The 25,448-nt window shown below is 42.6% G+C and overlaps 1 protein-coding gene across 3 annotated transcripts in view; it reads left to right on the top strand.

Annotated features, from left to right (window-relative positions):
* The window catches only part of TPMT (thiopurine S-methyltransferase), a 60,106-nt gene that overhangs the window by 25,315 nt on the left and 9,343 nt on the right, over positions 1 to 25,448 (top strand). For all 3 annotated transcript variants that reach the window (XM_073631133.1, XM_073631132.1, XM_073631134.1), the window contains exons 3-6: positions 8,935 to 9,027; positions 9,563 to 9,695; positions 10,237 to 10,289; positions 13,712 to 13,786. In XM_073631133.1, the coding sequence (XP_073487234.1) occupies positions 8,935 to 9,027; positions 9,563 to 9,695; positions 10,237 to 10,289; positions 13,712 to 13,786 (354 nt within the window). The remainder of the gene's footprint in view (positions 1 to 8,934; positions 9,028 to 9,562; positions 9,696 to 10,236; positions 10,290 to 13,711; positions 13,787 to 25,448) is intronic.

The following is a 25,448-nucleotide window of genomic DNA, read 5'->3' as shown; positions in this document are numbered from 1 at the left end:
GCCAAGATCTTATGTTCCGTTGATCCAATATAAATCCCCTTAATACTCCTATTTCCCCTAATCGTTCGTAGAAAGGGCTCCAGCACCATAGCAAGTAACAATGGGGACAATGGACATCCCTGCCTAGTCCCATTCCGTATCTCAAAATAATCTGATAATCTACCATTGACCTTAACCCTTGCTCTAGGATCTGCATACAATGCCGTCACCCACCCCATCATCTGTTCTTTCAGACCCATCTCCCTCAAAACTCTGACCATAAACTCCCACCCCACCCTATCAAATGCTTTTTCATCATCGATTGAAATTACTACGCTCTGGGTCTGGTTCGGTCCATTTTTCATCCAATGCAATACATGCAGGGTATTATCTCTGGTCTCATGGCCCTTTATAAACCCTGGGTAACCTGGGTGAATCAATTTAACTATATGGTCTTATATTAAATAAATGTAGCGCTAAATCAACTTGTATAAGTAATAAATGTGCACGTGCATATAATGTCCCAAATAATGCCGTGTGGCTGTCAACACAAAAGTCCACAATCAGGGTAAATGAACCATGGGGCAATACATGCAACTTCTCAACGATGTACTCAGAAGTCTTCAAGGTAAGTAGAAGGATGGAATACGCTTACCAGCTGTGTTGGATTCTATTGCCATAAGCATAGAATCAGTAAGACTTTGTGCCACCAAGGGCAGAAACATGAGGTGATGGAGGCAAGGGTAGAGCCTCTATGGTGGAGGCAAGGGTAGGGCCTCTCTCGGCTATGGATGTCCCTTCTGGTCCACTAGAACTGGGTCAAAGATGATTTCCACAGATCAATAGTTCCTTGATGCATCAGAACATGTGGAGAAAAAAGGGATACTTCCACATAGTGTAACTCCGTATTTTTATTAAAAAATCGCAGTACAGGGAGCAAAAATTAAAACGTGATCACGGATAAAAGCAGTGTATGAGGTAAATGAAACCACCCTACGCGTTTCGATCAAAACGATCTTCAACAGGGGTATATGAGACCCTCATAACACTGCCGATATTTATAAAATACAATAAACCATCAAACATATTCAAGGACCAATCGGCTGTCAAACATTGAACAATGATAAATCTGATTGGCCAGGGGTAAGGGTCATATAGCTAGCACTGATTCGCCCCCTCCTCTAAGCCTATCAGTAAACTTATGACAAAGAAATTAGTAAGTTTCTGGCTACTATCACAGGACGTCTCATGCTGATCGCCTGTGATTGGCACTTAGTATAGGGCGTGTATATGTTGGAAAGTCCGGAAATAAAACCGGGCTCCCACATCCAACGTCACGACCCGGAAGTATCACAGGACGCACGTGGAGGTTGCCCAGCAACCCACCACGCTAGATGCGGAAAGCGCGCGAAATCACACCACGTGATCGCGCGGCCGTCATGTAAGGCCCGGACCGCTCCCCACGTGTTGACAACATCCGTCACGTGCGGGCAGTGCGTCCAGGTTGCTGGGCAACCCCGGCGCGGCATCAGGGAGAGCCGGGAATGACGTAGGCGTATCAACACCACGGTCACCTGACTCTTCAGGTCTATCACGTGACCCGATGCACATCGAGAATATCAATCCATTGGGAAAGATGGTACACAATCCAAATAGAACAATATTGTTGACCTAGCAAGTAATAAATATGCTACATACAGGTGGGACTAAACCCATGATGAAATTAATATCTAATATGCAGAGGAAATAAAATACAATAAATGTAGAAGTATGTGTATGTGTACTAATAAAAAAAAAAAATAATATATAAATTCAAAAAAGAAAAAGGGAAGAAAAGGGGGGAAGGGGAAGGAAAAGGAAGATAGGCCATATCAATGTGAAATCATGATTAGTGATGTACAGTGAACAAAATGATTGTATACTGGCAAAAGGGGGGGATAGGTCTTGTATTGCCTGGGTAAATGTAAACCATGTAGGGCAAATTGATCTAAATGTGTAGAAAAATTAAGAAAGATTGATAAATGAGTTCAGATCCCACTCCACATTGAGCCCAAAAGGAAAATAAGATCTGAGCTCATGTATCCAATAAGTTTCTAACCTAGAGACCCCTCGTATACGTGACTCCCCCCGCCAGTGGGGGACAAACTTATCGATCACTTGGAACGTGCTACCCGAGGGGTCCCTATTATGGTGGAGTAAGTAATGTCGGGGTACAGTGTGTTTATCTTTACCACCTTTGATACCTGCAATATGTTCATTAACACGTGTGGTGAATGTTCTAATGGTCCTACCGACATATTGTTTCTTACAGGGACAAGTAATCAAATAAACCACATATTGAGTGGCACAGGTAGTGAACTCTTTCATGTGATAAATATGGGAAGTGGTTGTAGAGATAAAGGTATCAGTTTTACGTCCCAATAAAGTGTTATGTGCACATACGTTGCATCTGCGACATTGATAAAAACCTTGACTTTGTTGGAAAAATGAAACTTTCTTTGGAGGGTCTATAATATTAGGGGCGATATGTCCCTGTATGGAGCGAGCACCTCTAAAAATGACTCCTGCATTATCCGGTAGCTCAGGGCCTAGGAGTCGATCACTTTTAAGGACTTTCCAGTGTTTTCTGAAGATGGCCTTTATCTCCTTATATTGAGTAGAGTATGTAGTAAAGAAAGACCATTTGGCTCTGGAATCTGAAATATTAGAGGTGCGTTCTACCAAAGTAGAGCTCCTATCAACCTGTGAAACTTTATATATCTCTGCATCAAGGTCTCCCGCCTTATAGCCTTTGGCAACAAATCTCTCTTTAAGGATATGAGATTGGGCAAAGTAGTCAGAAATTTTTGAACAATTACGACGCAGCCGTAAGAATTGGCTGCGTGGAACCGACCGTAGCCACTGTGCATGATGGCAACTATCAGACGGGATGTACCCGTTTCGATCCGTGGGCTTGAAGTAGGTCTTGAACTCAAGATGTTGGTCAACGACCATAACTTCAAGGTCCAAAAAATGGATGGAGCTCAGGCTGGCCTCATAGCTGAGAGAAATCCCGCGGTCATTGGCATTCAGAACTCTCATAAAATCATCCAAAGACTCACGGCTTCCCTGCCATAGGAGGAGGATGTCGTCTATATATCTAACCCAAAGAACCAATTCTGGTCTCTGGTAAGCATAGACGACATCCTCCTCCCACTGGGCCATGTAAAGGTTGGCCAAACTCGGGGCAAATTTGGCCCCCATAGCCACACCCTTTCGTTGTATGTAAAATTGGTTCTGAAACCAAAAGTAATTATGGCCAGTAGCGAAGCGTAGAAGCTGCATGATGAAGTTGCGCTGTAACAATGGCAGGGTATTGTTCCTAGACAGATGTTTCTCAACAGCATCAAACCCCAGACAATGTGGTATGCACGTATATAAGGCAGCTACATCAGCAGTGACCAGAAACGTACCCTCTCTGAGCCTAACTGGCTCCAAGCGTTGGATGACGTCTCTGGTGTCTTTAAGATGAGACTGAGTCAGTTTAACCAACGGTTGGAGGTAAAAATCCACATATCTCCCTATCCTAGAGGTGACCGAGTCAATCCCACTGACAATGGGTCTGCCAGGGGGATTGACTGGGTCCTTATGGACCTTTGGTAGATAGTAAATCACAGGAATCCGCGGGACAGTGGGTACTAAATAGTCTTTCTCCTTTTTATTTAGAATCCCCAAAGAGTACCCTTCATCAACCAACTCCACCAAATTACGTTTGAATTTCTGAGTGGGGTTATAATTGATGGGGGTATATGTGTCTCGATCCTGGAGAATTCTAAGCATTTCCCCGACATAATCTTCCTTGTTGAGGACTACAATGCCCCCGCCTTTATCAGAGGGTCTTATAACAAGATTCTTCCTATTGCAGAGTTCTTTAAGTCCTGTTTTAATTAGGGGGTCAATATAAGTTTTCCTTTTAGGTTTGGAAAGTTCATCCAAATCCTGTAGGACTAAGCTTTTAAACACTTGAAGGGACGGGGCCAAATTCCCCGGAGGGTTAAATAAGGAAGGGTTAGTTAAACCTGAATGTGTGTATTCTGTACTATTAGAACTAGGGTTAGCTGTAGTAGGGATGGAGGGTTGATTCAGAAAATGTCTGTGTATGTTTAATTTCCTCGTAAATTTGAGTACATCGATAAATGTACCAAATTTATTTAAGGGTTTTGGAGGAACGAATTTCAGTCCCTTGTCCAGAACCAATTTCTCGGCTTCCGTCAGATGGACCGTACTAAGATTAAAAATCCCAATGCCTCTTAGACTCTTTTTCTTTTGGCTTCTAGCCTTCCGCCCCCCTCTGGTCCCTCTTTTCCTTCTTGGTAACCTGTATGGGTTTCTATGGGCCTCTGAAAACCCGGTGCTTGTTCTAAATTTAAACCTCGTTGGTTATAATTGTATGGAGACCTATTGTACACATCAAATTCCCTATCATATGGGGAATAGGCCTCGTACTGGGTATCTAATCTAGAATAATCTTGCAAGGGATAATATCGATTTTGGGTAGGTATCTGTACTTCGTAAGGATAATCCCTACTTCTTGATCTTGATCTTTGATTCCCCTCTCCATTAGACCGATAGTGTGGTGAAGACCCCGGAGCTCCACGATGAAATGAATCCACAGGGGATCCCCGTGAATGACCTCTACCTCGATTTTTGGGTCCTCCACCCCTATTAGGAGGTGGATAGAACGGCAGTAATGGACGTGGAGGGGCCATTCTGGGGCCGGGGTTTCTAGAATTATTATACTGAAAATTTGGGGGGTGTCTGGGGGTTTGATAGGATTGTCCCGAGGTACCTCCTGTGTTAGGTGGTGGCTCGTATACCAGTCTCCTATCAGAATTGGTTTTAGTTGAATGTTGGACTTCAACTGGAGGGGGTTCATTTTCAGGAAGAACAGAGGAGGCCATCTTTTTTTGCCAGTTAAAAACCATATGTGTACTATAGTCTGTAAAATCCCTATTGTATTTCTTTTGCTTTTTATTTCTCTGATCTTTCTCTTCCTTCTCCAAGTTATTTCTTAGAGTAGAGGAAAGAGAAATATATTCAGCCGTGGTCTTATGTACAGAAAGTTTCTCTTTAAGATCTTTGATTTCTTGATCTATCAGAGATAACTTCGTTCGTTTCCTTTTTATTAAAAAATCTAAAAGTTGAATCCCCACATCGTTAAAATAATTAAACCATGACTCAACATCTGATTCATCCTGTTGTGGGTAAACATCCCAACGGAGGCCCCTGGGTACCATCCTTTCTCTGATGTATTGTTCGAGAAAGGCAGTATCCCATTGAAGATGAATTTCGCTTATCATGAGATTTTTAAGGCGCATGAAAACAAGTATATGGTCTTGTAATCTAAGAACCAGAATTTTAGCCAGGAGTTTAGTGTCAGAGTTGAGGAGGGAGATGGGTCTATAGCTGGCACAGCACTGAGGATCCTTCCCTGATTTCAGGAGAACCGTCACATAAGCCAACAGTGCCTCTGGAGGAAATGGGTTAGAGACTGAAACAGAATTAAGGTATTTGCACAGAGGAGCCAACAGGATTGAGGAAAACTTTTTATAATACATATTTGTGAAACCATCTGGTCCCGGGCTTTTACTCAATGGTAAAGCCGCAATCACTCCTCCCAACTCTTCGATAGAAATTGCTTTTCCATTTCCTCTAGGGCCACAGATGGAATAGCTTGCAGCTCTGAGGCCTCAAGCTACTCTGATACTCTGTCCACAAGGCCACCATCCATCACCCCCCACAGGAGCTGAATCTATATTTTATAGAGGCCCATAAAACCAGTAAAATTCAGCTGCTATTGCTTGGGTGTCCACTATCTGCTTATCGCCTACCTTTATAGTGTGAACATGTAAATCCTGTTGTTTCTTTAATTGTTTAGCCAATAGTCTCCCACCCTTGTTCCCTTGTTCATAGAAACGGTGGGCAAAATATCTGTGTTTATTTTGAACTTTTTGATCAAGAAACTGTTTTAAATCTACACTCAGTTTCTCTAGTCTCTGCCCGTCCCCAGGTTTTAAATTGGCCTTGCGTCTAATTTCAAGTTTATGTATTTCCTCTAGAAGCTCAACCATTTCTTTCTGTCTCTCTTTTCTAATGCGCGACCCCATTGAAATTAATTCCCCTCTGATGACTGCCTTATGGGCTTCCCATACCACTTGGTCAGACACCTCCTCTGATGTATTGGTCTCAGAATATAATGCTAATGCGCGGGACAGGGATTCCACCTTCTGTTTATCATCCAAAATAGATTCATTCCATCGCCATGTTCTTTCTATGCCCCCAATCAATGCCGGACATATCGTTAAGCTTATTGGGGCATGGTCTGATATGGTGATTGACTCAATAGTTGATGAATTTACATAATTAAAATAATATTGATCGGCCAACAACATATCGATCCTTGAATAAACATTATGTGTTTTGGAATAATAGCTGAAATCCCTGTCGCGCTCATGCAGCACTCTCCAACTGTCCACCAAATGCAGAGAGCGAAGGCGATGTTTAACATGCCTTAAAGCCTTATGAGACACAAAGGTTTTCCCCAAAGAGGTGTCTAAACTGGGGTTTAGGGTAATGTTAAAATCCCCTCCCACCACCAGTAAACCTTCCTGGAACCTCCCCAAAATGTCCAAAGTTTAAGATAGAAATTTAACAGTATGATTGTTGGGGGCATATATAGTAGTGAGGGTATAACACTGACCCTGAATCTTGCCCTTAACAAAAAGAAAGTGGCCTTCAGGGTCTGCTCGTATTTCTGTCGGTACTAAGGGGCATTGTTTATGAATAGCTATTGTAACTCGTCTGTCCCTAGAGATGGGTGCATGGAACCATTGATTATATTGAAAAAGAGGCATACGAGGGGTTGACCCTCCATGAAATACGTCTCTTGCAGAAATACTATCTTTGCCTTCATGTGACGTAATTCATGCCAGAGGCCCCTCTTACCAATCGAGCAGAGCCCTCTCACATTATACGATACAATCTTCATTCTACCTGTCATTCTCTCACTACTTCTATGAATCTCTTACTATGCTGCTGCGCCTGATCGGTGTCTGTTCCCAGCCTTATGCACCTTGGATGCATCTGGCGAGAGAAAAAAAACACAAAACCATCTGAAACCCATAACCTACTGTGCCACTGTCTATGGCACATCCCCCTAAAGGGAGGATAAGTCCATGCAGAGGTGCGCCAACTGTGCACAGAGTCCCTCCCCCCCTTCCGCCTCTTGGCAGAAAACATAGTCCCTTATCTCAGGACCGGTCTAATGGGGGAAAGATGGATAAAAACATGAACAGAGTACCTCGTGGCTTCCATTTATACTCTTATAACATTCTTATTTAGCAGTATTTCAGCACATTGCCTCCAATATCCCCAACGAAGGGGTAAAAAAAGAAAAAAAGAGGAAATATATTTTTGGGGGGAAGAAGGGAGAGAAAAAAAAGGGAAGAAAAGAGGAGGGGGGGAGAAGAGAGAACAGAAGGAAAGAAAGCAAAACAGCACCCCCCACCTAAAGAATATCCCCCTCCAATCAATTCTAGGCAATCTGCTCCTTCCCTCGTAACCTTTTTAACTTTATCCCCCTACTCAGGCATGTCCTTCTAAGACCAAATAATGGTCCCATCTCTCCACATCAATCTTCTGTCGACCTTTAACCGGCACTTGTTGCCATCGTTCTGGTTGTTGTAGTGATGGTTTACAATTATTCAGTCTCCAATCCAGAAAGTCCGCCAAAGGGAGCTCCAGCACCTCTGTCAAGTGTTGCAAATCATCTTCTTAAATCCCAGTCCACCGTTAACTCTGTATGAGATGCACTTGGTTCATTATTAAGGTCACAATACAAAGGGTTAACATACTGCACCTGCCCTGTAGAGGCTGTCTCTGGATTCATCACAAGTCCTTTGATTTTTCCAGATTCACTGCTGGGCTTTGTAGTACCAAAGCTTTCACCTTCCAAGGGTTCAGCCATCCCTCTTGGAATTCCCTCCACCTCCTAAGGGTTTGGATCCCCTCCAGCACGTTCGCCCTCCGGATACACAACTTCAGCCACGTGAGCCACAGGGTCTCTCCCTTTTCCCAAGGGGTCCTTCTCCAGGGCCATGCAACTCTGCCTCAGGCTTAGGGATACCTGGCTGCCGCCAGGTACTGCAGCTCCCCTTCCCAAGCCTGTCGCTCCTCGGCCCTGTGCAGGAGGATCACGTCCAGTCCTCCCTTCGGGTCAGGGGAGCCGAACCTCCTTCCCTCCTGGGCCACAATTCTCCCATTTCACTCCCTGGATTCACGCTCTGCGCTCTAAGCCCGTTCGCCTGGCTCTTTGCCCTGCTGCCGAGCGGGAGTGCAGCTGTGCAGCGGCGTGTGGTCATGCTGTAACTGGTCAGGATCCCGCTGAACACCGCTGCCTATCTTCCTGGAGCCCGAGGATCACAGAGCAGCACGCTCAGTCAGTGTGTTTGTTCATGCCACGCCACCCCCCCCCAGCAGAAAGGGGTTAATAGATGCAGCTTTTATCTTTTTATATTGTTCATTCACTCTGGCATCCACATCAATGTTGGCATTCAATCTGCATGTAAATAATTGAAGCTTCACCAAAGCAACGTCTCTTCTGCCTTCATTCTGACCATGTAGCAAATGTTATCTCTCACAAACAGAACATTAATGGCCTGTGTATGTAATTTTTTTTTTAATTTGGAAGAGCCCATGTAAGGATTGAGTCGGATTGGCAAAGGACAATAACAAATGTATTTTTTTTTTTTTTATTTGGTTTTAGACCTTATTACAGCTTCATGCGTTTAACAACCTATACATTAGAAAGTGGTCATTCTGGCATGTTGTGCTGTTTTTAAAAACAGGATATAAGCAAGCATTCCCATTTAACTGGTTTAAAGTGTATATTTTAATGGTGTTTATTCTTGCTTTCAGGTTATTTGCAGAATTCTTGAATGAAATGAAAAATGGAAGGGAGAAGCTCAACATTTTCTTTCCTTTATGTGGAAAAGCAGTGGATATGAAATGGTATATTAGTGTATTCCCATTAGACATGTTATAAACAGTCTAATTACTATAACAGTTCTACATTTTGTTCATTACATTCTGAGTATTTGTTGAAAGCCACATAATATACTGCACCAGCTTGTTATATAGACATCGGAGAGCCTTACAGGGAAGAATGGAGCCTGTGTGCGTGCATGGTCTCTTGCTAGGGGTCCATTGCTTGCCAAGATGGCACATAGCCAGGGTTCATCTGGTAAGAGAGCTGTAATCAACCTCTTCCTCAGGACCTTAGGGCAGTGTTTAACCTAGTTCCTCACTTTTACAAAAACTATGTCATACAGATGTTGTTAAGTAATATTAAAGTTGTCTGTATGGGAGTATTCAGTCAAATTTTCCAGAGGTAAAATCATGAATTTTTTGATGCACTGCAACAATAAAACATTAAAAGATATATTACCCATTGCTTAGAAATGCCCAGTATTCTTGTTTGTATGAAAATGTGTGGGACTATTTTTTTTCCAGCACTAGATAATAATAATACCTTGGTTAATCACAGGTTGGCCGATATGGGACATAACATCATTGGGGTTGATGTCGCTGAAATTGGATTAAAGGAATTTTTTGAAGAACAAAATGTTCCCTATGTTGAAGAATCAGTAGCGGAGATACCCGGGGCAAAAGTTTTCAAGGTTAGCCCAAATGTATAGCTCTATTATTTAGTGTCATTGTTTATTTTGTTGCTATTAGTATTATTAGTTGCAGAATAATCCTTATTATGTGTCCCTTGAAAAACAAGCAAACAATTTTATTCCTTGAAAAAATGATCTGTTAAAGGTTTCTGCATGGCCTGGCTAGCATCAATATGTAGTATTGCTTTCTGCCACTTAGAACATGTCCTATGTTTATTGATTAAACAGACACTTTGTAGAGCTCTGTAAGATTTCTATGAATATTATACAGTTTTATTTCAAATTACGATTTCCAATTACTGAACTGGACATCATTTGTGCAGTTTACACTGACACTTCATCACTATCTGTTGAGAAATTATCCCATTCCTGTTAGCAGCATACATTGCAAGTATTGTACTGAATGATATTGCATAGCCTTTCATGCTTCTCTTTTGAAGATAATAGGATAGGCCATTTAGGTTATAGTAGAGGGTTCTGTGTAAATTAGATGTCTCTATTTCCTATAGGTTAATTGTTGTTTCTGTTTAACTATTTGCAGAGCACTTCTGGAAACATTTCACTATACTGCTGTAACCTATATGACATTTCTGAGTAAGTGTGAATTTTATGTTTTTTCCCTCAGTCACTATATTTTTGTTGTTACTGTCATATAGCATTTTAATATTGTAAAAAAATGTTTTTTTTAATTGTACAGTACAGGACACATGCTTCTTTAACCGTTTTCCGTCCAGCCCATATACATAAATGGCTGGACAGGAGCAACGTCAATGTGGGTGGACATACTCATATGTCCCCCCGCATGTGCTGCTGAGAGCATGCTGCAACACGATCTGTGTCCACCAGACACGGTGGAACACTGATCACTGCTGTGGATAGCCCTGGTACCATGTGATCGCTGAAGCCAATCAGCGATCACATGGACAGTAGAAAACGATGATATCATTTGCTGGTATCATTGTTTTCTACTGTGTGATTTCTGTGATCAGTCATCATAGACCATTCACAGCAGCCTAGTACCATGTGATAGCTGTGACCAATCACAGCTATCGCTGTATTTCTCAATGGCTGCAGGAATGTGTGAGAGATTTTTACTTCCCAACATTACTTATAACTCCCAAACATTATTTTGTTTCTGAAAGCAGAGGCCCTTTGAGAAGAAAATGGCATCTGTTGCAATTTTCTATGTTGCATGATATTTGTGCAGCCATTTGTAAAATGCACATTTTCAGGACAAAAATACACTTAAATGCATTTTAGTGCACAGAAACACAATTATAATACCATTTTTGGGGGTAATTATAAAAGATGATGTTGCATCAAGTAATGGATACCAAACATCTGAACATTTTTAATTGTAAATGCCTGTGAAATAGTGACATGCTATAATAATAAAGGTACAGTTATGAGGAATGACTACAAGCATTAAACTTATTCTCTCTGGAGAAGAGACACTCGAGAGAAAATGTGATAGCAATATACAAATACCTTACTGGTGACTCTAGCCTAGGGAAAAAACGTTTTAATGGTAGGGAGTTTTAAAAGACACATGACCATTTATTGAAACTAGAAGAGAAGTGGCTTATAAAACTGCATAGAAGGTTCTTTACTGCCAGACCAGTAAGGATGTGGAACTCCCTTCCACAAGCAGTTGTATCAGCAGGGAGTGTCGATGATTAAAAAAAAAAAAACTATTTGATGGGCATCTTAACGATTGCAACATACAGTGATATGGGATTTACTATTGTCATAAACACCCACACATCAGAGGTTGAACTGGATTGACTGGTGTCTTTATTTAACCTTACCAACTATGTAACTATATGTAACTATGTATCTAAAGCTGGCCATATGTGGCACTTTAAAAGCTTTTAGCAGTTTAGAGTTGATCATTAATTAGGGCCCTAGAATTATTGCTCTCACTCTGACATTTGCATTGATACCTCACATGTGTGGTGTAATCACTGCTTACAGTGCATCTGGAAAGTATTTACAGCGCTTCACTTATTTCACATACTTTGTTATGTTACAGCCTTAGTCCAAAATGGAATAAATTCAATATTTTCCTCAAAATTCTACAAACAATACCCAATAATGATAATGTGAAAGAGGTTTATTTGAAATCCCTGCAAATTTATTAAAAATAAAAAATGAAAAAAATCACATGTACATAAGTATTCATAGCCTTTGCCATGACACTCAAAATTGAGTTCAGGTGCATCCTTTTTTCACTGATCATCCTTAAGATGTTTCTACAACTTGATTGGGGTCAATCTGTGGTAAATTCAGTTGACTGGACATGATTTGGAAAGGCACATACCTGTCTATGTAAGTTTCCACAGTTAACAGTGCATGTCAGAGCACAAACTAAGTCATAAATGGAAGAAGTTTGGAACCACTAGGACTCTTCCTAGAGTGGGCCACTCGGCCAAACTGAACGATCAGGGGAGAAGGGCCTTAGTCAGGGAGGTGACCAAGAACCCGATGGTCACTCTGACAGAGCTCCAGCGTTTCTCTGTGGAGAGAGGAGAACCTTCCAGAAGAACAACCATCTCTGCAGCACTCCACCACTCAGGCCTGTATGGTAGAGTGGCCAGATGAAAGCCGCTCTTCAGTAAAAGGCACATGACAGCCCGCCTGGAGTTTGCCAAAGGGCACCTGAAGGACTCTCAGACCATGAGAAACAAAATTCTCTGGTCTGATGAAACAAAGATTGAACTTTTTAGCCTGAATGGCAAGCGTCATGTCTGGAGGAAACCAGGTACCACTCATCACAGGCCAATACCAGCCCTGCAGTAAAGCATGGTGGTGGTAGCACATTGCTGTAGGGATGTTTTTCAGCGGCAGGAACTGGGATACTAGTCATGATCATGGGAATGATGAATGCAGCAATGTACAGAGACATCCTTGATGAAAACCTGCTCCAGAGTGCTCTGGTCCTCAGACTGGGGCGGAGGTTCATCTCCCTAGAGGACAACGACCCTAAGCACACAGCCAAGATAACAAAGGAGTGGCTACGAGACAACTCTGTGAATTTCCTTGCATGGCCCAACCAGAGCCCAGACCTGAACCCGATTGAACATCTCTGGAGATATCTGGAAATGGCTGTGCACCGATGCTCCCCATCCAACCTGATGAAGCTTAAGAGGTCCTGCAAGGAAGATTGGGAGAAACTGCCCAAAAATAGGTGTGCCAAGCTTGTAGCAACATACTCAAAAATACTTGAGGCTGTAATTGATGCCAAAGGTGCTTCAACAAAGTATTGAGCAAAGGCTTTGAATACTTATGTACATGTGATTTTTTTTTTGTTTTTTATTTTTAATAAATTTGCAAAGATTTCAAGCAAACTTCTTTCACGTTGTTATTGTGAGGTATTGTTTGTAGAATTGTGAGGAAAATAATATATTTAATCCATTTTGGAATAAGGCTGTAACATAGCAAAATGTGGAAAAAGTGAAGTGCTGTGAATACTCCCCGGATGCACTGTACATATGCTTGCCAGACCTATGCGCACGTTTGCGTTTGCATGTGAGCATAGGTGGGACAGTGGTGCTTTACATTTATTTATTTTTGTGATAGCTTTAGGCAAATGACAGATACTTTTTGTGGAGACCCCTGGTGTCTCTCCAGCCCTCCAAAGCAATGGTTCAAATCAGGGAAAGACCGTTCTGAAACCAGAAGTAACTAAATCCTCGTCACTTTCAACTTTATTCATCGTTGAAAGGAAGGAAATCAGGGAATGGATGCCAGGTCCTCTTTACTCCTCTTTCAATTTGACCAAGCCAAGCACAGAAGCAGATCCATGCTGGCGTAGTCTGTCTGCGTTCCTGAGCTGGCTGTTAAGATAGGGACAAATGGGCAAAGAACTGTTTTTACTGCCAAAAAGAAATACAATCATCAGTTTTTGCCCTGTTTACATAGTGGTGCAACAGTATCATGTAATACACAGCAAGAAACCGTAATTCTAAAACTCATCTAACTGGATTACTATGATTTTTTTTTTGTGTGTTTTTCAGCTCAATCATTGGACGGGTTGATGGAGTATGGGACAGAGGGGCACTGGTTGCTGTTAACCCATGTGACAGGGAACGGTCTGTAATAGTTAGAATTATAAATGTTATATAAAATTGTATTTCTCATTCTTTTTCTTCATGAAATTAGTGTAATTTCTTCTACAGTAGGTACTCAAGTCACATTACTTACTGGTCATTTTTGATTAATTTTTTAGTTACTAAGTGGTATTAGGCTCTGTTTCCACTACTGCGAGTTGTTGTGCGACTTGACACATGTGAAGTCGCATGACAAGTCAAAATCCATGTATTTCAATGGTTCCTCAAGTCGCAGCGACTTCAAAAAAAGTTTTTTTTGTACTACTTGTTCTCCCATGTTTCTCACGAGTCGCATTACATTACATTACCTTGCATCAAAAATTGCATTGCAAAGTCTCACTGTAAACTGCGCGACTTTGGGGCCGCAATAGTGGAAACCTAGCTTTAAACCCAAAAAACAAAAAATGCAATATGTTGCAGCTTACCAATCCTTAGATGTGATGGCTAAGCCTTTTTTAGGCTTTTTTTTCCCTATTTCACCTGGTGATCTGCCCTTTAACACACTTCCTGTCTTGGGGTGTCTGCATTCTGGACAAAGTAGTAAAGCGGACACCTTTGGACAGCAGCACTGTCAGTCTAGGGTGAGGGTAGTGTTAGACTAGCAGATTTAGATGGACTTGACAAAGAAATTGAAGCTGAACCTGAGCTAACACTTTTTTAACAGTTACATCAAACATTTTTTTTTCCTTTTGGAATAAAGGTTTTACATAAGTGAATAAAAGCTAAGCATTGCAAGCACCCCTGTCAGTTTTAAATGGTTATCCCAACCCCCTAACTGCTACTTTGTCTGGACAGCTTGGTCTGTTAACCACTTGCCACCAAATCATGTACATGGGGTCCCCAACTTACGAACGCCCGACTTACGAACGACTCTTACTTACAAATGGGTCTCAATGCTGGCTGCTTGTGCTCCCTCAATCGTCCTGGATACCTCCGAGCAGCTATCTTGCCACATTCCACACTGCAGTACTTCATGTGCTGCATGGTCAGAAGAGCCCCAGAAGTGCCTGGAACATGCCACATTCCTGCACAGGCGGAAGCGGGAACATCTCACATCCCTGCACAGGCGGAAGTTACACTTACAAGCGGTGTTCCGACTTACGAACAGATTTCAATTACAAACAAACCTACAGTCCTTATTGCGTTCGTAAGTCGGGGACCCCCTGTACATGTACATGATTGACTTCAAGTGGCTATATTTGAGGCAAAACTAAATATTAAAATAAAAAATTTTAAAGCGTCACCCCGCCACCCCCGGGGTTGCGCGCAAAGGTGAACAAAAACGTTGGTCCCACACGCATAAGTAAACGGCAAACGCAGCACACATGTGAGATATTGCCACAAACATCAGTGCGAGAACATTAATTCTAGCACCAGACCTCCTCTGTAACTCCAAGGTGGTAACTTGTGAAGGCTTTTAACCACTTGCCGACCGCCTAACGTAGATATACGTCGGCAGAATGGCACGGGCAGGCAGAATCACGTATATATACGTGATCTGCCTCCCGCGGGCGGGGGGTCCGATCGGACCCCCCCCCGGTGCCAGCGGCGGTCGGCATCTGACTGGGAGCGTCGGGAGGCGAGGGGGAGACCATCCGATCGTGGCCCCCCCCTCGCGATCGCTCCCAGCCAATGGGAATCCTCCTCTGCCTGTGTGTAGTTTCACACAGGCAGAGGATGTGATGTCATCTCTCCTCGGTCTGGCAGTTTCCGTCCAGCGCCGAGGAGAGAAGACATGTAAGTGCACACAACACAAACACACACAGTAGAACATGCCAGGCATACCTTACACCCCCGATCCCCCCCCGATCGCCCCCCGATCCCCCCCCAATCACCCCCCCCCTGTCACAAACTGACATTAGCAGTATTTTTTTTTTTTTTTTTTTCTGATTACTGCATAGTGTCAGTTTGTGACAGTTACAGTGTTAGGGCAGTGAGTGTTACCCCCCTTTAGGTCTAGGATACCCCCCTAACCCCCCCTAATAAAGTTTTAACCCCTTGATCACCCCCTGTCACCAGTGTCACTAAGCGATCATTTTTCTGATCGCTGTATTAGTGTCGCTGGTGACGCTAGTTAGTGAGGTAAATATTTAGGTTCGCCGTCAGCGTTTTATAGCGACAGGGACCCCCATATACTACCTAATAAATGTTTTAACCCCTTGATTGCCCCCTAGTTAACCCTTTCACCACTGATCACCGTATAACTGTTACGAGTGACGCTGGTTAGTTCGTTTATTTTTTATAGTGTCAGGGCACCCGCCGTTTATTACCGAATAAAAGTTTAGCCCCCTGATCGCCCGGCGGTGATATGCGTCGCCCCAGGCAGCGTCAGATTAGCGCCAGTACCGCTAACACCCACGCACGCAGCATACGCCTCCCTTAGTGGTATAGTATCTGTACGGATCAATATCTGATCCGATCAGATCTATACTAGCGTCCCCAGCAGTTTAGGGTTCCCAAAAACGCAGTGTTAGCGGGATCAGCCCAGATACCCGCTAGCACCTGCGTTTTGCCCCTCTGCCCGGCCCACCCAAGTGCAGTATCGATCGATCACTGTCACTTACAAAACACTAAACGCATAACTGCAGCGTTCGCATAGTCAGGCCTGATCCCTGCGATCGCTAACAGTTTTTTTGGTAGTGTTTTGGTGAACTGGCAAGCACCAGCCCCAAGCAGTGTCAGGTTAGCGCCAGTACCGCTAACACCCACGCACGCAGCATACGCCTCCCTTAGTGGTATAGTATCTGATCGGATCAATATCTGATCCGATCAGATCTATACTGGCGTCCCCAGCAGTTTAGGGTTCCCACAAACGCAGTGTTAGCGGGATCAGCCCAGATACCTGCTAGCACCTGCGTTTTGCCCCTCCGCCCGGCCCAGCCCAGCCCACCCAAGTGCAGTATCGATCGATCACTGACACTTACAAAACACTAAACGCATAACTGCAGCGTTCGCAGAGTCAAGCCTGATCCTTGCGATCGCTAACAGTTTTTTTGGTAGCGTTTTGGTGAACTGGCAAGCACCAGCGGCCTAGTACACCCAGGTCGTAGTCAAACCAGCACTGCAGTAACACTTGGTGACGTGGCGAGTCCCATAAGTGCAGTTCAAGCTGGTGAGGTGGCAAGCACAAGTAGTGTCCCGCTGCCACCAAGAAGACAAACACAGGCCCGTCGTGCCCATAGTGCCCTTCCTGCTGCATTCGCCAATCCTAATTGGGAACCCACCGCTTCTGCAGCGCCCGTACTTCCCCCATTCACATCCCCAACCAAATGCAGTCGGCTGCATGAGAGGCATTTTCTTTATGTCCTCCCGAGTACCCCTACCCAACGAACCCCCCCAAAAAAGATGTCGTGTCTGCAGCAAGCGCGGATATAGGCGTGACACCCGCTATTATTGTCCCTCCTGTCCTGACAATCCTGGTCTTTGCATTGGTGAATGTTTTGAACGCTACCATTTACTAGTTGAGTATTAGCGTAGGGTACAGCATTGCACAGACTAGGCACACTTTCACAGGGTCTCCCAAGATGCCATCGCATTTTGAGAGACCCGAACCTGGAACCGGTTACAGTTATAAAAGTTAGTTACAAAAAAAAGTGTAAAAAAAAAAAAAAAAAAAAAACACATACAAAAATATAAAATAAAAAAAAATAGTTGTCGTTTTATTGTTCTCTCTCTCTCTATTCTCTCTCTATTGTTCTGCTCTTTTTTACTGTATTCTATTCTGCAATGTTTTATTGTTATTATGTTTTATCATGTTTGCTTTTCAGGTATGCAATTTTTTATACCTTACCGTTTACTGTGCTTTATTGTTAACCATTTTTTTGTCTTCAGGTACGCCATTCACGACTTTGAGTGGTTATACCAGAATGATGCCTGCAGTTTTAGGTATCATCTTGGTATCATTCTTTTCAGCCAGCGGTCGGCTTTCATGTAAAAGCAATCCTAGCGGCTAATTAGCCTCTAGACTGCTTTTACAAGCAGTGGGAGGGAATGCCCCTCCCCCCCCAACGTCTTCCGTGTTTTTCTCTGGCTCTCCTGTCTCAACAGGGAACCTGAAAATGCAGCCGGTGATTCAGCCAGCTGACCATAGAGCTGATCAGAGACCAGAGTGGCTCCAAACATCTCTATGGCCTAAGAAACCGGAAGCTACGAGCATTTTAAGACTTAGATTTCGCCGGATGTAAACAGCGCCATTGGGAAATTGGGAAAGCATTTTATCACACCGATCTTGGTGTGGTCAGATGCTTTGAGGGCAGAGGAGAAATCTAGGGTCTAATAGACCCCAATTTTTGCAAAAAAGAGTACCTGTCACTACCTATTGCTATGATAGGGGATATTTACATTCCCTGAGATAACAATAAAAATGATTAAAAAAAAAAAAAATGAAAGGAACAGTTTAAAAATAAGATAAAAAAATAATAATAATAAAGAAAAAAAAAAAAAAAAAAAAGCACCCCTGTCCCCCCTGCTCTCGCGCTAAGGCGAACGCAAGCGTCGGTCTGGCGTCAAATGTAAACAGCAATTGCACCATGCATGTGAGGTATCGCCGCGAAGGTCAGATCGAGGGCAGTAAGTTTAGCAGTAGACCTCCTCTGTAAATCTAAAGTGGTAACCTGTAAAGGCTTTTAAAGGCTTTTAAAAATGTATTTAGTTTGTCGCCACTGCACGTTTGTGCGCAATTTTAAAGCATGTCATGTTTGGTATCCATGTACTCGGCCTAAGATCATCTTTTTTATTTCATCAAACATTTGGGCAATATAGTGTGTTTTAGTGCATTAAAATGTAAATAAGTGTGTTTTTTCCCCAAAAAATGCGTTTGAAAAATCGCTGCGCAAATACTGTGTGAAAAAAAAAAATGAAACACCCACCATTTTAATCTGTAGGGCATTTGCTTTAAAAAAAATATATAATGTTTGGGGGTTCAAAGTAATTTTCTTGCAAAAAAAAATTATTTTTTTATGTAAACAATAAGTGTCAGAAAGGGCTTTGTCTTCAAGTGGTTAGAAGTGTGGGTGATGTGTGACATAAGCTTCTAGATGTTGTGCATAAAATGCCAGGACAGTTCAAAACCCCCCCAAATGACCCCATTTTGGAAAGTAGACACCCCAAGCTATTTGCTGAGAGTCATGTTGAGTCCATGGAATAATTTATATTGTGACACAAGTTGCGGGAAAGAGACAATTTTTTATTTTTTTTATTTTTTTTTGCGCAAAGTTGTCACTAAATGATATATTGCTCAAACATGCCATGGGAATATGTGAAATTACACCCCAAAATACATTCTGCTGCTTCTCCTGAGTATGGGGATACCACATGTGTGAGACTTTTTGGGAGCCTAGCCGCGTACGGGACCCCGAAAACCAAGCACCGCCTTCAGGCTTTCTAAGGCCGTAAATTTTTGATTTCACTCTTCACTGCCTATCACAGTTTCGGAGGCCATGGAATGCCCAGGTGGCAAAAAAACCCCCCAAATGACCCCATTTTGGAAAGTAGACACCCCAAGCTATTTGATGAGAGGTATAGTGAGTATTTTGCAGACCTCACTTTTTGTCACAAAGTTTTGAAAATTGAAAAAAGAAAAAAAAAAAATTTTTTTTCTCGTCTTTCTTTATTTTCAAAAACAAATGAGAGCTGCAAAATACTCACCATGCCTCTCAGCAAATAGCTTGGGGTGTCTACTTTCCAAAATGGGGTCATTTGGGGGGGGTTTGTGCCACCTGGGCATTCCATGGCCTCCGAAACTGTGATAGGCAGTGAGGAGTAAAATCAAAAATGTACGCCCTTAGAAATCCTGAAGGCAGTGATTGGTTTTCGGGGTCCCGTACGCGGCTAGGCTCCCAAAAAGTCCCACACATGTGGTATCCCCATACTCAGGAGAAGCAGCTAAATGTATTTTGGGGTGCAATTCCACATATGCCCATGGCCTGTGTGAGCAATATATCATTTAGTGACAACTTTGTGCAAAAAAAAAAAAAAAAAATTTGTCACTTTCCTGCAACTTGTGTCAAAATATAAAACATTCCATGGACTCAACATGCCTCAAAGCAAATAGCTTGGGGTGTCTACTTTCCAAAATGGGGTCATTTGGGGGGGTTTTATGTCATCTGGGCATTTTATGGCCTTCAAAACTGTGATAGGTAGTGAGGAGTAAAATCAAAAATGTACGCCCTTAGAAATCCTGAAGGCAGTGATTGGTTTTCGGGGCCCCGTACGCGGCTAGGCTCCCAAAAAGTCCCACACATGTGGTATCCCCATACTCAGGAGAAGCAGCTAAATGTATTTTGGGGTGCAATTCCACATATGCCCATGGCCTGTGTGAGCAATATATCATTTAGTGACAACTTTTTGTAATTTTCTTTTTTTTTTTTTTTTTTTGTCATTGTTCAATCACTTGGGACAAAAAAAATGAATATTCAATGGGCTCAACATGCCTCTCAGCAAATTCCTTGGGGTGTCTACTTTCCAAAATGGGGTCATTTGTGGGGGTTTTGTACTGCCCTGCCATTTTAGCACCTCAAGAAACGACATAGGCAGTCATAAATTAAAGGCTGTGTAAATTCCAGAAAATGTACCCTAGTTTGTAGACGCTATAACTTTTGCGCAAACCAATAAATATACACTTATTGACATTTTTTTTACCAAAGACATGTGGCCGAATACATTTTGGCCTAAATGTATGACTAAAATTGAGTTTATTGGATTTTTTTTAGAACAAAAAGTAGAAAATATCATTTTTTTTCAAAATTTTCGGTCTTTTTCCGTGTATAGCGCAAAAAATAAAAACGGCAGAGGTGATCAAATACTATCAAAAGAAAGCTCTATTTGTGGGAAGAAAAGGACGCAAATTTCGTTTGGGTACAGCATTGCATGACCGCGCAATTAGCAGTTAAAGCGACGCAGTGCCGAATTGTAAAAAGTGCTCTGGTCAGGAAGAGGGTAAAACCTTCCGGGGCTGAAGTGGTTAAAGCGTCGCCTGTGGAGATTTTTAAATACCATAGTTTGTCTCTATTCCACAATCGTGCATTTTAAAGTGTGACATGTTAGGTAATTATTTACTTGGCATAACACCATCTTTTATATTTTACCAAAATAAAAAGCTTAAAAAAATGAAAAATAATGAATCTAAGAATTGGTAAGCTGCAATTTAATACATTTTTGGTTTTGGTTTTAATACCTCTTAAACCTTGCCATACACTGTGTGAATTTCCACAGCAGGTGGTCTTGCTGGCACTGGTTCAACAAAAGAAGATCATTCGAGGAGCCTGCTAGAAAATATTTGGCTGAGCAGAGGCTGCATCCAATCAGTTGCACCTGCTGTTTTGGTATTTTTACAGCCATCAGGGAGAAAGTCAGTATACACTAGCTTCAGTGTTCACTCAGCGTCCGTGCTGTACAGCATGGATGGAAAGATTTGCACGTGTTTTTTGTTTTTTTTTTGTTCGGCTTATATCAGTGTATGGTTAGCTTCACTGATCCTTAGTAACTTTTTAATGCATACCATGTAACCAACATTTATTTTCTTCACTGTAAAATTTCACAGTGTAATAACTACAACAGTAGTCCTTAGGTGATGGACTTCTTTCTACTGAAAGAACTTACCCCTTTGGCCTCACACATACAGGACATCTGTTTAGTCCCCCCACCAGAACTCCTGGCAACTGTAAGGAGGAATTTTCTGCTGTAGCGTTTGATGTCATGGGCAGAATTTCAGTCTTTATAGGGGCTGTAGGTAACAGGAGTAACAAGCCATTTCAGTCTCCCCTCTTGGTTCGGGCTCTGACTTAGCCTTTGCTGCAGTTAAACTGCTTGAAGAGGAGGTAAACAAGTGAAATCCTCCCTTTCCTTCTGAGGAATCTGATCAGGATGAGTCGCCTTTTCTGATATTCCATCCAAGAATAAAGTAGTATTAAACCCTTAGCATTTTAGTAGCTTAACACATGGAGTACAGTAAAATGAGCATTCTCCAGTAAACTATATGTTAAAACTCTTACTCATCACTTGTAGTTTACAATTTCTTGCTCTCTGTGCTGCTTCCCTGAACTTCCAGTTTTCACAGGAAAGACTTGACAGTGAAATCTACAGCCAGTATGTTAGCTTGGAGAAGGGGAGCGGGAGGAGAGAGGGGCAGGGGAGTGTTTAGCAATCCTAGAGCTGTGCATTTTTGTTGATGCACACAGTGTAGGAAGACACAACTCTAGTCCCTGCATGCAAGGGTAACTTCATAGATTACTGCAAGAAAAAAAAAGTCACCCTAAAATAGTAAACTTTGGCGGTCATGGCACCAGCTTAAACTGGAACATAGGCAAGGGTTGAAAGATAAAAAGCTATATACCCAGTAAGTAATTGCATCAGTTGCTGAAAGTGTTTAAAAAAAACTGAGGGTTTATTATCACTTTAAAGATACAGTACAATATCTACCCTTATTGACACTCTCTGCTCTTCTTTAGCATTAGAGCAGCCTGAGTCTGCTCACCCCAAGGCTCTTGAATGGAGTCCCTACAAAACCCGAACCTGCTAAGTCCACTCACTTTTAGAGCCCATCCTATAAAGTAACCAACCTTTCCCTAAAAAGCAATTTGTTCCCCAAAAAAAGTTTGTTCAGCAATATCCTATTGGCAAGAGCTTCATGTAGGACCCTGCAATCTCTTCATGTAGGACCCTGCTATTGGTCCCTGTAGAGGACATTCCTGTGTTCAAGAACCCAGTGCACAAAAGTTTAAAGGGCCTCTTTAGGGACATTTTTTCTTGGTGGGCCCCACCATTCAACCTAAGGTTGCTTCCATGGCAGTTAGCCAGATCCTTACTGTCTGGACTAAGAGTAATGTCCAGGACTTTAGCTCCATCTGAACAGATCCCTTAGTTCACCACCAACTACAGCTTTTATGTGTGATCTTACTCTACTGCTTTGCCATATTTCCAGGATGAGCTTCCTCTCCATATGCAGAGGATGCTTTGGCTCAAATGCTAGTTAAAGTCCCATGCAAGAAACACTTAAAGCATCTGACCTTTGACTGAGATTGCCTGTTTCATCACTGCTTAGGTAAGTACATCAAGGTGACCACAGGAGTAAGGAGCACTGTTTCTTCCCAGAAAAAGAAGGCTTGTGCTTCTGTGGGTAGAAACTGGTGGTGACAAGAGCTTAATGGAATGAGACAACCAACCCGCATCCCTTTATACATATACAATGGACGATTTTTCCTCTTAAGTGGGATTTTAAAGGGTGGAAGTCTCAAAAAAAGGTATAACAAAAAGTATAAAAAATTATCAGAATTTTATTGTATCAAAATTTTAAAAGAAAAACATGTGCTAGAATAGAAACAATGGCTAAAAGCAACAATGGATGCCAGAATTAACAAATGATGAAAAATACAACCAGGATATACATGACAGGTCGACAGAGCTACACAAAACCCCACAAAGGCTATATCAGCAAGGAGCCAATTGACAGTGCAGGCCCAACGCGTTTCGAGGCTTTATATAAGGATTACGACCTCTTCTTCAGGGGCTAGAGGTAAGGTGTATATCATGCTATTGCAGGGTCAATACTGTATGGCATCCACCCCAGGCAAGGGGGAAGGGGAGAACGGTAAGCCACCGGGGCCCAGATCCGAATATCAGCGACGCCGCCACACAACCAGGACCGCCAGCAGATCAGGACCAGACACAGAGGGCGTCACGTCCCTCAGCTGTATTTTAAATTCTCTTTATCAAAATCTCTTTGTCAGCTATTGACGCAGGCTAGGATTATCTAAGCCTTGACTCCTCGGGCGGGTAAACAGCAACTGACAGCACCCCCCAGTGTGTAGGATATACTATTGGTGCATAATGAAGGGTTGATCCCTGTGCTGATTCACACAACAGTGTTGTCTATAGTGGCTGATAGATTTTAGATACCTCGCTCCGGGGGAAAAAATGGCATACCCTGGGAGGACACAGAACTGAAAGTGCAGCTGCTATGATATGCTCAAGCCGCTGAATATAGACGCTCTTCTGCCATTTTTTCCCCCGGAGCGAGGTATCTAAAATCTATCAGCCACTATAGACAACACTGTTGTGTGAATCAGCACAGGGATCAACCCTTCATTATGCACCAATAGTATATCCTACACACTGGGGGGTGCTGTCAGTTGCTGTTTACCCGCCCGAGGAGTCAAGGCTTAGATAATCCTAGCCTGCGTCAATAGCTGACAAAGAGATTTTGATAAAGAGAATTTAAAATACAGCTGAGGGACATGACGCCCTCTGTGTCTGGTCCTGATCTGCTGGCGGTCCTGGTTGTGTGGCGGCGTCGCTGATATTCGGATCTGGGCCCCGGTGGCTTACCGTTCTCCCCTTCCCCCTTGCCTGGGGTGGATGCCATACAGTATTGACCCTGCAATAGCATGATATACACCTTACCTCTAGCCCCTGAAGAAGAGGTCGTAATCCTTATATAAAGCCTCGAAACGCGTTGGACCTGCACTGTCAATTGGCTCCTTGCTGATATAGCCTTTGTGGGGTTTTGTATAGCTCTGTCGACCTGTCATGTATATCCTGGTTGTATTTTTCATCATTTGTTAATTCTGGCATCCATTGTTGCTTTTATCCATTGTTTCTATTCTAGCACATGTTTTTCTTTTAAAATTTTGATACAATAAAATTCTGATAATTTTTTATACTTTTTGTTATACCTTTTTTTGAGACTTCCACCCTTTAAAATCCCACTTAAGAGGAAAAATCGTCCATTGTATGTGCTTCTGTGGGTAGACCACCTACTTCTGATCCTAGGAAAAATTCCTCTTATCCTTCTCAGGCCTCCAGCTCCAAGTCAAAACAAACTTTCATCAGAAGATGTGGTTCTGCAAGCAAGTCAAGTCTGACTTTAAGCCTTCTTCTCAGTGGTGGGGCATCCCCACTTGTAAGAGTAGATGGGTTTCTGTTGGCCTTTTTGGCATTTTGCTACCAGGAAATCTCAAATTTTTGGATCCAGAGTGTCATTTCCAGGGCTACAAGTTGGAATTGTGCATGCTTTCAAAATTGCCTCTCTCGCAGGAAAGATGGGTGGATCCATTTGTGTCTCCCCCCTTCCTGGGCATTTTCTGGCTTTAGTAAACATCTGGGATGCATACTTGCATATTCCCATTTTTCCTCCTCATTAAGTCTATTCATGGCACCCTGGTTTTCACTAAAGTTCTTGCCCCAGTCCTAGCTCGGCTTTATTCCCAGAGTATATACATTGTAGGGTACCTGGCCGATCTCTTTCTAAAGGATCATTCCTTCCCTATCCCTGTATTGTGCCTATCCCACGGACAATACAGATTCTTCAGAGATTCAGTTGGATTCTTATAGTTACATAGTAGGGGAGGTTGAAAAAAGACACAACTCTATCAAGTCCAACCTATGTGTGTGATTTTATGTCAGTATTACATTGTATATCCCCGTATGTTGTGGTCGTACAGGTACTTATCTAATAGTTTTTTAAAATTATCGATGTTCCCCGCTGAAACCCCTGCCTGTGGAAGAGAATTCCACATCCTAACCGCTCTTGTACTAAAGAACCCTCTACGCAGTTTAAGGTTAAACCTCTTTTCTTCTATTTTTAGTGAATGGCCGCGTGTTTTATTAAATTCCCTTTCGCGGAAAAGTTTTTTATACCTATTGTGGG

The sequence above is a fragment of the Aquarana catesbeiana genome, linkage group LG05 (genome assembly GCF_042186555.1).
Source record: "Aquarana catesbeiana isolate 2022-GZ linkage group LG05, ASM4218655v1, whole genome shotgun sequence".
NCBI lineage: Eukaryota > Metazoa > Chordata > Amphibia > Anura > Ranidae > Aquarana > Aquarana catesbeiana.
Note: the sequence above shows the minus strand (reverse complement) of the source record. Positions and strands in the feature narration are given on the sequence as shown.